This window comes from Glycine soja, chromosome 10 (assembly GCF_004193775.1).
Source record: "Glycine soja cultivar W05 chromosome 10, ASM419377v2, whole genome shotgun sequence".
In the NCBI taxonomy this organism is placed as follows: Eukaryota; Viridiplantae; Streptophyta; class Magnoliopsida; order Fabales; family Fabaceae; genus Glycine; species Glycine soja.
In genome coordinates this window covers 1892819-1905786 of record NC_041011.1, presented here as the reverse complement: position 1 = coordinate 1905786, position 12968 = coordinate 1892819, and the positions used below count along the sequence as shown (strand labels likewise).

General features: G+C 31.7%; 2 protein-coding genes, 1 long non-coding RNA gene and 1 other non-coding gene across 4 annotated transcripts; 2 read left to right on the top strand and 2 right to left on the bottom strand.

Annotated features, from left to right (window-relative positions):
- Positions 1–3780: 3780 nt before the first annotated feature.
- On the top strand, positions 3781–4296 carry LOC114369401 (monothiol glutaredoxin-S6-like). Its single transcript, XM_028326633.1, has one exon. The coding sequence runs from the start codon at positions 3864–3866 to the stop codon at positions 4149–4151; it is 288 nt and encodes a 95-aa protein (XP_028182434.1). The 5' UTR covers positions 3781–3863; the 3' UTR covers positions 4152–4296.
- A 4458-nt stretch (positions 4297–8754) lies between these two features.
- LOC114372657 lies at positions 8755–12205 on the bottom strand. Its single transcript, XR_003658253.1, has 3 exons — positions 11879–12205; positions 11662–11778; positions 8755–9333 (listed from the first exon to the last, which is right to left on the bottom strand). It is a non-coding gene; the product is annotated as an uncharacterized LOC114372657 (long non-coding RNA).
- Positions 9523–10570, top strand: LOC114372656 (monothiol glutaredoxin-S1-like). Its single transcript, XM_028330334.1, has one exon. The coding sequence runs from the start codon at positions 9945–9947 to the stop codon at positions 10260–10262; it is 318 nt and encodes a 105-aa protein (XP_028186135.1). The 5' UTR covers positions 9523–9944; the 3' UTR covers positions 10263–10570.
- TRNAR-ACG lies at positions 12195–12267 on the bottom strand. The gene has a single exon. It is a non-coding gene; the product is annotated as a tRNA-Arg (tRNA).
- Positions 12268–12968: the final 701 nt, after the last annotated feature.

Genomic DNA, 12968 nt, shown 5'->3' with positions numbered 1-12968 from the left:
ATTCAAAGCCTTGGTTGGAAGCCAATTTTGCATGAAAACAGTCGTATTAGCTGCCTCTGCCCAAAATGTTTTAGGCAGCTACATCTCATGCAACATGCACCTAGCCATCTCCATCACGGTTTTGTTTCTCCTTTCACTAACTCCATTTTGCTCTGGAGTGTATGGAGCTGTGAGTTGATGTTCAATGCCAGCTTCTTCACAGAATTGATTAAACTTTGCTGAAGTATACTCCTTCCCATTGTCTGATCTTAGAAATTGAATCTTGCAGCCACTTTGGGTTTTTACCATGTTCTTGAACTTCATAAATACTCCAGCCACTTCATGCTTGAATTTTAAGAAAAAAATCCAGCACATTCTTGTAAAGTCATCTATGAAAAGAACAAAGTAGAGATTACCTTTTAGTGATGATGTTCTTTGAGGTCCTGCAACATCAATATGAATTAGCTGTAACTTTTGAGAGGCTCTCCAAGCTAATTTTGAGAATAACTTTCTGATTTGTTTACCAAATTGACAAGCATTACAATTTGATAAATTATAAGAAAATTCTGGTAAGCCTTTTGCCTAGTCCTTTTTTTTCATATCTAGCATTCTTTCAAGATGGCAATGACCCAATCTCTTGTGCCAGGGTTCCGTGGGTGTGACTTGAGTGAAATAGGTTGCATGCTCCTCCTCTGTTGGATCAAATGAGAAGCTTTTACCTCTTATTTTAACCTTTAGAACTTCCCGGCTAGCAACGTCACAAATAAGACAATGTTTATGTTCAAAGAACAATTTAAATCCCTTTTCAAGCAATTGACCTACACTTAGCAAGTTTTGGTCAATTTCAGATACATAAAGAACATATGATATTATTTTGGTACCTGAACACATTCAAATTGCAATGGTTCCTTTTCCTTTTGCAGAAATATAGTCACCATTCCCAATCCTGACCTTTGAGACATTAGTTGGCTTCAAATCCTTGAATAGAGTCTTATCATACGTGGTTCATACAACCACTATCAATCAACCAACATTCAGAAGTGCTCCTCATCGAATAACATGTTGCAGCAAAAATATAATCTTCTTCATCTTGCTCCACAACTTGGGCATTGGCTTTAGGTTGCTGAAATTTGCTTTTACAAATTACAGCTTCGTGTCCAAGCTGATTGCACTTACTGTACTTTGCATATGGTTTTCTCCAACACTTGAATGGTGGGTGACCCAATTTTCCGCAATGTTGACAAGGTGGGTAATTTTTCCTTTTTCCTTACCTTTATTTTGGTTGTTTGCACCATTTTCATTGCTTGCTGGCTGGTTCTTCTTGAAATTTTTCTTTCTGCTGTTCTCAGAGTCATGATGCTTGGCTTGAAGTGCACCTTTAACCACACGATCTTCTCTCATCAGTCTTCATTGTTCTTGGGCTTGCAAAGCATGTACCACTTCTGCCAATGTGATCTTAGATAGATCCTTTGTGTTCTCCAATGAGACTATAGATGCTTCATACCTCTTCGGCATCGTTACCAAAATTTTTTCAACTATTCTGGAATAAGCAAAATTACCACCTAGATAAGTCTTCACTCTGATTATTTCTCTTGATACTAATTGTTAATTTTGTAGCAGAAAAATATAATAAACAAAGAAGAAGAGAGACAATACAATGTGAAGGAAATATAATAATTTTGTCTAAATCAAATTGTTCTGAACAACAATATAATATATAGCAAAACAGAAATTAATCACTTATTAATTTCAGAAAAATTGAAAATTAAAAGTGACTTGCTCCTAAAGTATAAGAATCACTTATTGACGATTAATCCATAACTGAAATAAAAAAAAATATGCAGTTACAAAAATAATTTAAAGATATTTAAACACTCTAGATAACATGCACAAACAGATAGCAAAGTACTTGAATTCAATTCCGCTAGCAGAAATCTTTGACATTGATTTGCAAATTTTATCATTGCAATCAATTTAATTAAGGACCATAATCTAATAGTTTGGTCCACGTAGAACTCCATATTTTTCACATGTTTAAACGTATTATTATCGTCACTAATAATCAGGAGAATATACGTACTCCTTCACATCTTAAAAAAATTTAAAATTAAACTTAAGCATAATGATTTAAATAACAAGTAGCAACAACCAGACGATGACAGATATAATGTCTAGCAACCTTAATGTGGTCCAATTTTGTATGCTGAAAAACGTATGCTGCTTCTGTGATCCAATAATCCTTGATGCGCTCTTCCATTACTTTTTTTCGCATATTTTCACACCTTTTTCTATTTTTGTTTCTTCCTTAACAGCTTTTACTACATATTCCCCTTATCAGATTATCCCAGGTCTAAAGGAACGAGAAATTGTGGTTGAATTGAGTTGAGTGAGGATTCCAATAGAAGTGTTAGCTTTGAGTTGTGGGAATAGCTCATTTATAAATAAAATAAAAATCCATAATTATGAAAAACACTAGTTTGATAAATAAACGGAACAAGAACAACATATGTTTACAAGTTAGAACGAACAATTTTTCAGTCCCAATTTGTTCCAGCCTCTGTCGACCTTAAAAATGCATTTTAGTTTTTGACAATATACTTAGCTATTTTAATTCCTTTTTCATTCAATCAAACAAAACTTAAGTTCAAACTTTAACACGATAAGTCATAGTCTTAGATGATCTTATTTTTTAATTTATCAGTACGTGCTGTTAATGCAGGCTGGTCATTTCGTGTTCTAGGGTTATAAAGAAGTACATGTCTTCAATCTTACACACGAGGAAGTTCTCTAATCGTGTGATATTGTTTTAGTTCACTACTTCATGTCTGGTCATCCGATACAAGACAAACTAGTATGTGATTTGAAAACATGTAGACTATTTAGATTGTTCTGTACTTTAAAAGCAATGTAACTGCCGAAGAGGAGTAATTTTAGAGCATTACAAAGTACAAACTATACCACTGTGGTGAGATGCATGTGGCATAATTAGACGGATATGGACAAAAATAAAATATGCCTCATGCACCACCATGAATCCTATTCTTGAAGAAGTCTTTGGATTCATTAGGTTTACGTTTACCTCCACAAATAGGCAACTTTTTTCTTTTTCTTTTTTTTATCAGCAAATAGGCAACTTGTTACCAATAGAACACATGCAATGCAGTACAAAAGCGCAAATATAGGGAATTAATCCAGTGAAATTTTCCTCGACGATCTTATTCATTTTCTATTAGGCCACCTTCAAAGGTGCTACTTATATTACTTATGCTTACCAATGAAGCACTGATACTTAATATTATCTTGCCAACTGGAGTTGTACTTGTACATATTAAGCATCTCTTAGAAAGTAGGTTCTTGTTTAAACATTCGGTTCTTAATTAACTTTTTTTAAGTCATTTAATATTAAAAAACTAATTGATAAAAATTTGTTATATGAAATTTATAATTAAGGATGTGAGATTATTTATAGGACTCATTTAGTAAAATTTGTAGTGTTAAGTTGAAAAAAATAGTTATTATTTTTTATATGTAAGAATCAAAGATAAATATCAAGAATTTATAATAGTTCATACACTCTATCAAATTAATTGAGTTAAAATGAAAAAAAGAGTTATGTTGTAAAATATAAAAAATTAGTGATATATAATGGTGGGACTCGATCACTTAAAATGTGTAAAAAAATTAAAGAGAAGTGCTGAAATGGAGATGCTCTTGTGATATCTTGGGCGACAATACAATCCTCACCACTATGAAACAAGTTATATATAGCCCTTTAACGGAACTCAGTTTCCACATAGCCAAGTCCAAAAACACTTCATATATAAGCTGATCCATTATCTAGCATTATTATTGCTTTATTAGCTATAGGTGTTTTCTAGGTGATCATGGACCTAATCACAAACATGGTAACTGAAAAGCCTGTGGTGATCTTCAGCAAGAGCACATGCTGCATGAGCCACTCCATCAAGTCACTGATACTTAGCTTTGGCGCAAGCCCCACAGTTTATGAGCTTGATGAAATGACAAATGGCCAACAGATTGAAAGGGAACTGCTTCAAATGGGGTGTCAGCCAAGTGTACCAGCTGTGTTTATAGGACAGCAATTTATTGGTGGCCCCCAAAGTGTCACGAGTCTGCATATTCGGAATGAGTTAGCACCACTGCTGCTCTAAATAATTAATATGCCAGGGCTATATGGATTCGAACCAAAAGTAATTAATTTCTACTAAATAAAAAGATTTTGAACTCTGGCTATCTGGTTATATACATGCCTTTGTTCTCTTACTAAAATAAAGTCACAATGCGTGGTCCATCTCATCTTAAACTTTATTTATTTCATATTTTAGTTTTCTTACTAGAAAATATTATTAGCAGTGTTATTGGTTTGAATTGGATCAATTATTAATTTTAGTTTTCTTATTAGAAAATATTAAATAAATAATAAGATATATAATAAACATTAAAAATATCTAATATCTCATCTACAAGTTATTAAATAGTTAATATTAATAAAATTCTTTTAATATAGACTATGTAAATCGTTTGATAATTTCATTTATATACCTTTACTGAAATTGTTAATAAATTATTATCTCTAACTAATCTATTTTTATAAATAAGTACAACTATAAGTGTATGATAATTTTATAAATATAGAAGACATAAAAATATAAATATGAGTAGTATATATTGTATTAAATTTATAATTTTTATAGACAAATGTGAGTTCAATTTCAATCGGATTGATTAGTACAATCTCAAAATCAAATAAAAAATCTAATTCAATCTAATTAAAAAATTTGGTTTTAAGTTTATTCCGTTTTTAATTTTTTAATTGGATCTTTCAGTTTTTATTGGATTCAATTGGTTTATATATGAATACTCTTACTGAGGTGTCAGAACTTCTGACTTCCTATTCAAAAAAAAAAAACTTCTAACTTCCTTTTTTAAAAGAATATATAAATGAACATTTGGCATGCAATTACTTTGATCATTTTTCATCTCTTCCATTTTACCAAAAACAGGTAGTTCTATATATTTAAGGAACCGGAAATTTAAATGGCTTATTAACATTGTATTGTTCTCTTTCATCTAATTTGAGATGATGTTTCACTCAAGTAATCTGCATGATATTTTGTTGTATGTAGTATAATGTTAGTTGGTTAGATGGGGGATTAGCTGATAGCCTTAGTTAGGTAGTTATTTTTTGTTATTATGTTAATAACAGATGATATGTATGTTAATTCTGTTTTCTGTTAATAAAATAACACTAATGCTTTCTGTTTTTAATTTCTGTTTCCACAATCAATTCATCTTCTTGATTGTAACATATTTTAATGTAAACATTTATTATCCAGATTACTAACAAACCACAATTCTAATTGAAGAACTCTAAACACCTCAAGAACATCTAAGTTCTGTCCTAAATTTTACTTGAAATTTCATCTCGGCTGACATATATGTTACTACTCAAAAGGTGTAATTTATGATAAAATCATCTAACCTAAGCTTATATGCAATTTTCAACTATGACAGAAATGTACTTATGCAGTGATATCTGAAATAATATAGATGAGTAGAAAAAAGAGGAATTGATGTATATATATATATATATATACACACACACGGAACATCGATCTGTTGCATGCGTACGTGTTCCAATCAGGTTCATACTTACGTGTATTCTTGTGCAACAATAATTAGCATGCGTGAACCTAGCGGCAATGTATATATTATCGTCATCTTTCCGTTTTCCTTTTTGAATGATGATGTCGCGGACTACTCTTAGTTGTTCAAAGTAAATAAGAACGCATGATGAACAAATCTGTACATAAACATAAGGAGTTCTTCAGTACAGTGTTGTTAAAATCAGAATGTATTAGTAATGTCTTAAAAAGGATATAAACAAAACATCTTAACAACCTAGAAAACTCTCATATTGTTATCACTATTAGAGGGTTATAGTTAAAACCCTTTCTGTTCACCAAACACCTATGACCAATCTTAAACTTTTTGGCTTGGTTGATATTTTGCTCTCCCTTTGGAGCCTGCTTTTCAGTCCTCACTGCACCCTTTCTCACAAAGTAGGATATTTCTACCAATTTGCAAAAGACACGTGTTCTCCTAACATTTTAAACGTTTGGAAAGAAAAATTAGTTCAATTCCTTTCAATGAAGAAAAAAAAAACTAATTGGATTCTTGTCTATTACGACAAAAGGTTGAAGTGAATGGAAGGGTATCATAGGTGCGTGCTTGGTTTTTAACCTGAGATCTAAGTTTAATGTAAAATCACGTCCAGCTCAACACCAAAAACAACTATTTGTTGTGTTGGATAGCCGTGTCTAACTTGTTTACAAACACATTACTTGTCTTAATCAAATATTTCACCTGTGAAAGATGATTCTAGATAAATTATTCTTGTGTTGTGGTTGAGATATGCTCGTTTTATTAGATAGAAAATGGTGATTGCCAAAATAAAAGAAGCAAAAATAGAGATTTTTTTTTGTTGCCTTATTTGGTTAATGTTGAAAAAATATGATTTCAATGTGCTTCTATTCTATAATTAAGGGATTAAATAGCATTGAGCAGGGTTTTAAAGTGTGGTCGCAGCTGCGATTTTGTCGCATTTATTTATATTGTATATGGACAAATTCGGTCTACAATCAAAATTATAGTTGCAGAGACTGCAAAAACCTTGATGTTGTGATTGAATCACCGGTAGACCATTTTTTTAAAACAAATTAATAGAAGCATTAATCATTGTGGTAAACTAAAACCGTGAAACACCCATCAGAAGTGTGTTTCCACTCTACTATATCTTCGCCTGCATCAAGACAGCGTTTGAACAGCAAGGATTATTAGTGTTACAGACATTTTCTGGAAGCCACACACTTAGCACCTCAACATTCCATCCTCCACTTGGGGAGAATTCAAATCCTAGCTTTAAAGTTAATTAATATTAGATTATTTAACTGGAATATAAGAGCCCAAGGAAGAAGGATTTCAATTGAATTTACAACTTAAGCAATCAATTCACATCTTTCAAGAGCATATGAACATCTATGGGTTGGCATTTAGCAAATTTCATCAACTAGTATATAGAATCTTGAAATTTACTTTGTATGTTAACAATTATGCTTGGGTCAAACAAAAATCCGGGGCTCTGCTTCATTAGCTTTGTCAGTCTCTAAATAATTGCTAACATACAGAGTAAATTTCTTACACTTTGCCAAAGCAGGCATTGGAAAAACTCTTGTAAAATAATTTTGAAGAATTACTTTTTAGGAGAAAATAAAAAATAAGACTTGTTTGTAAGTATTAATTTTTTTAAAAAATAGAGATGAAAAAGTTAAAAAAAAATACTCGGTAAATTTATTTTGAGAATATGTTTCCTTGTTTTCTAATATCCTTCTATGCATGTTTCCTTTTTCTAGAATTAAAAAAAAGAAGTTAAAATAGAAACAGTCTGTAGTTGTTTCTGTTTTTCAATTTTAAAACAATTAATAAGAAATTTTAAAAAGTAGCTACACAAAAAGATTTTTTGTTTTTTCATTTTAAAAACAAAAATTCATTTTTAAAATTGATATCAGACAAGACTTTAGTCTCCAAATAACTCTGCTTCACAAGCCTCACAAGTTTCAAAGATTATAGGAAGCCTATAAAAAGTTTCAAAATTTTATAATTAAGAAGAATGTTAATATTAATTAGAAAACCAAAACCTTGTGGATTTACAAGTTTCTACTATGCTTATGCACATTTAATCGCTGTAATATGCAGATAGTCACTTGGTTAGTTCAAATGACAACATTATGAGGATCAAGTGACCTTTCGCTTTATTTTTGAGCCGTTTATATGTATTGTGGAACATCCTAAGATATAGAATTTGGGACAAGGAGCCAAGGGGTTGTTTTTCCAAGCTGTAGCCACGTGTTAAATTCTGTTGCTAGAAGAATATGAATAATGTCTACATACGACAATGTAATTTTAATGTTATCTTGAAATGGAATGCCTGAGAAAGAAAGGAAACATTTAATTGGATGCATATCTGAATTGAGATTACAAACTCTCAGTTTTTTCTCTTTTTTAAGCGCAATCAAATAGCAAAGGAATCGCCTCTTCTTTTATGTATTCCCATTGCAAATAATGACAACAATTACTGACATTGTGTGGAGGACCTCCTTCTCTTTACTAACCGAGCATTAATCCATTTACGTTATTGTTATCTGAATGGTATTTTAAACGTAGGAAAATTCACCAACAAGCATATCCTCTATCTACATGCAAGGCTGTTTTAACTTCCTGATCAAACTTTGCTATATTCTTTGTTGTGTTTGCATTTCACAAATATTCAAAAAGGTTTAAATATATTGTTCATCTATATAAGTTTACACTTTTTCAACTTTGATGATTTTTTTTTTCATTTTTTATCCATGCACGTTTGCATTTTTTTCAATTTTATCCTTGTATTTTGTTTTATTCATTTTTAGTCCCTCTAAATTTGGATTTTTTTTCAATTTTGGTCCTTGTAAGTGTTAACTTACAAAAACTAAAAATGAAAAAAGAGAATCTTAAAAGACTAAAACGAAAAAAATACAAACTTATAAAGATTAAAAATGAATAAAAAATTATAGGAAAAAAAAAACATATTTAAGCCTATTCAAAAATCAATGATGAACTGAGTTACCTATAAAATAGAATTTGAGCTTTCCTTATTAGGCTTCTGTATAAGATTAAAGTTGTCTTGAAAAGTTTCTAATGACACCAATCAACAAAAGATGCCTAAGAAAGGGTGATGAATCCTTATAAAGTTTACTAGAATAATCGGGGAAGCAAAAAATATAAACCTACCATCCAATACTTTTGTATTTGCACCACATAATATTGATATTAATCCAGTTAAATAACTCAATGAAAAACGATCCATAGAATCGACGATTGAATGGAATATGCCACAGGCTTGTGCTAAGTTTGCCACTGTTTGATAAAATTCATATGCTCTAAAGCACAGAACATCTTCTCAGCATCTTCCCCTGTATAGTACAATGTGGGAAAATGTAAAAATTGGTGGGCACCCAAGGGTAGCGTTTTCTGACCCCATTTTCTATGCGATCCTTGTGTAGATTTTCATGATATATTTGGGCTAGATTAGCAAAAATAGGCATATCCTATCGGGCATATATTACCTTTCAATCAGCATCTTCTCCCTCCAAATATCTCTTCTATCATCTCTTCTATCGGGCATATATTTGGTATTTAAAGTCTATGCTAATCTTGTTAAGAAATTAAGTAGGTGTTTGTATTCCAATCTGAATCGTACATGCAATGCATCACATCCCCATCCAACAGTTGCAGCTTCTAGAAAAATCAAATATAAAACATAAGTCTCTCTTAGTAAATGCAAAACCAAACATGCTATAAAAGTTGCTAATCCAACAGCTCTCCAATTGTCCATATTCCATGTAAACACAGGCAACTAAGCATTCTGTCATGTGAAAACGAGGGAAAAATTAATGATTTAGCCTTATCCTGAGGTAGTTTTCACAATGCAGTCTGAAATTTAATGTATTAATATTCCATGACAAATTAGCATTTGCAAATGATAGAGCTACAAACATAACAATAGGTACATAGCCACAATCATGGGTTGGATACAATGAGGCAGCAATAAGTTACTCCTCATTCACTTTGCTAATAAAGCATATGGGTGGTTACCATCAAGCAATCAAAGAGGGAATATAGGGAATCCACTAATGACAAAACTTTTAGAACATCTATTCTTTTTCGGATGTTATTCTACATACTATCCGGTGTCATCTACCAGAATAAACCAGCTGAAGCTAATATAAATAGACCTTCTCTAGAGCTTGAGTTCAACAGAGCAAAACAAAAACAATTTCAAGCCAATTGTACCATTAGTTAAGAGTTTACCAACTCTTACTCCTTTTAAATACTCATATTTTGTAGCAATGGACTTGCTGGCAACTTTGACTGCTGACAAGCCAGTGGTGATCTTCAGCAAGAGCACTTGTGCCATTAGCCATTCTGTGAAAGCTCTCATATGCAGCTTTGGTGCCAACCCTACGGTTATCGAGATTGACAAAATGACAAATGGTCAGCAAATAGAGAGGGCACTGATTCAGGTTGGTTGCCGCCCAACTGTACCAGCAGTGTTCATTGGACAACAACTTATAGGTGGTGCTGACGAAGTCATATGCCTCAACGTCCAAAACAGGCTTGCCCAGTTGCTTTTGAGGGCTAGAGCTATATTTATCTGGAGTTCATAGCCATGCAATGCAAAATCACCTCAGAGGATCAAACAAGAGGCTCTAATCTTCTTAAAGCTAATAATATTACTACATAGTTCCTAGCTATGACTACTATATATCAGAAGGTTTAGTAACAGAGCTTCTAGTCTGTTTGTACTCTTAATTCTTCGTTTCTTGTTCTGGTGCACTATGTCATTCTCAATTTTTGTATAATGTAAGTCAAGCCTATGCTAGACATGACTGTCAGCCATGGCATGCACGTGTTATCAAATGCAACTATGCAAGGCTCAGTTATAAAATGAAATATATTCTGATTTTCATAAAAACGGGCATTTGGAATTTGGGTAAAAATTTTAACTTGATATCAGAAAATTAACAAATACGCACCCTGCATAGAAGGAAAAAAATAATAAAAATGATGGTGTAATTTTTTAAATAACATAAAGACTGGATATGACTCAGACAAATCTAAAGAAATGACATATAATGAAATTGTTTGTATTGAATTGTACTTGTTTAATAAATATATTAAAAATAGGTATCTCAATTCCAAGTACAAGATTAACGATGTATTTTAGTTTATTAAACCAAACCTATAAAGCCAACTCAGGTTGCTTGTTCCATGCACAAGCACAAGTTATAGTGTATTCGGTTTTTCATTAGGAATCTCCAAAATATGATATGAGCAAAAGTTATGACAATCAGGCTTGTACTCAAATCATAAATTAAGACTTTAAAAAGGAAAAAAGAAAAAACATGCACTTAACCACCGAAAGCTTCTTATTAACGGAAAGAAAAAGAAAATAAAGTTAACAAAATCCATGCAAAGAGTTTTTCGATTTGAAATATGAATAAAAAGTAGTTGATCAAGTAAATCAGCAGTATTAATAATTTGTGTAGGTTATGTTTTACTCCCTCAAGATTTCTTTAGATTGTAATCTTCAAATAAATAAACAAACAAAAGTCACTATAAACCAATTCAATTTAGTAAGATATGATTATTTGCACAATACATGAAATAATTTTTAGAGTTGAATGACTATGCTCTAACAATATAACAGTGTCATCCATAATCCACTGTTGGTATGACTTTTAGTAAATAGTGATTAGATGACGGTATAAAATTGTTGTATTCATGGTGTCGATGCATAGTCATTTTTTCTCTAATTTTTATACCAAAGTGGTGTAGCTACGACGTTAATCACCATCTTCTATACAAAAATGTTGTCATGCACCACAAATTCTTCTTAATAAGGATGGTTGCAGGACACCAAAACAAAAACAATACTGATTTTTAACCGTTGTCATAGGGGAGAATAGCATAACTTCCTCATACATATTCCTAGATTAATACGTGGGTAACGTGGTGAATGGAGAAAAGAAAATAAAATACAAACATCACATTCACAAGCAGAACCTGATGTCTAGGAATCCATAGTCCCCACTGTGATGCCAGGAACTGACCTCGCACCACCCACCATCTGCACTAATAGTGGGAGGGAGGACCAACAATAATTCAGCTTCAAAATGTTGCCTTCATAATATACAAATGTTACAGAACACAGTGTTGAATATCAACAATTCGCGTCACGGTTGACATAAATAAAACAATAAATTGAGTTACAATGACATACCAATATGCTTCAACTAAATTGGTTTGGTCCAGTACTTGATTGATACTAATGTAACAAAGCACATGCTATTGGGGATTGGGGGAAAATTTCAGAATGGGACATACCCAAGTGGCAAGATGGAATCTTTATCAGGTCTCAGATATAGGAGAGAACAGATGAAGTTGGAATTACGCTGAAAAATGACGCCGTTATCTCTACGCTACGCTCCTAGCCCTAGATCGTTGCCTGAAGCACTGAACTGATACGACGTCGTGACTTTCCATTTAAAAGTTAAAAAACAATACTGATTTTTAACCGTTGTGACTTTTTAAGAACTCGACTCCACTGGGGATCGAACCCAGAATCTCTGGTTCCGTAGACCAGCGCCTTATCCATTGGGCCATGGAGTCTTCTGTTGGTGTTTTTTTCCTAATAGTATTCATATAGTATTTTTCATTCAATTAGAGATATGCTAAATTCTTGATAAAAGCACGGATTACAGAAAATTGGTAAAGTATATACTATTTCATTCAAATACAATATAAATATAGCTCCGCCACTCATTTCAATTCTCAATATTTTGCTTTTCTTTTTTTATTCATAAGTATTTTCTGAAACACTTTGTTGTCATATTTATAGCATGTTTGGAAACTATGTGAATGGATTCTTCTCTAAACTCCAAAGCATGTGTGAAGTCATGTTTAGTTAAATACTCATTTTCTTCCATTAAAGATGTATTTTCTTTTGGGATTTTTTTATTACTTTTTATGTAGGTTTGAAAATATAATATTTTCTTCTTAATTAAATTTTTTAAAATTATTTGTATGCATTATTGATTCACATAAAGTATTATTCTTTTATTTTGTTTAGTTTTTATTTTGATAATAAAAGGTGAATATGTCAATGACATAAGAATAAAAAAATTATTTCATAATTCAACTTTTAACTTCTTGCTAAATTGTATTTTTAATTTTAAAAAATCATTCTTAAAAATATAATTATATACTTTAACGCAAAACCCACATTAAGCAATCAACTGTTTGTTTGGATGGTATGTCTAATTTTTCTTAAGGAAAATCTGAATTCGAATTCTATGGATTGAAAATAACTT

Coding starts and splice junctions, on each gene's coding strand:
- LOC114369401 (XM_028326633.1), top strand. CDS start 3,864: ATGGACCTAATCACAAACATGGTAACTGAAAAGCCTGTGGTGATCTTC.
- LOC114372656 (XM_028330334.1), top strand. CDS start 9,945: ATGGACTTGCTGGCAACTTTGACTGCTGACAAGCCAGTGGTGATCTTC.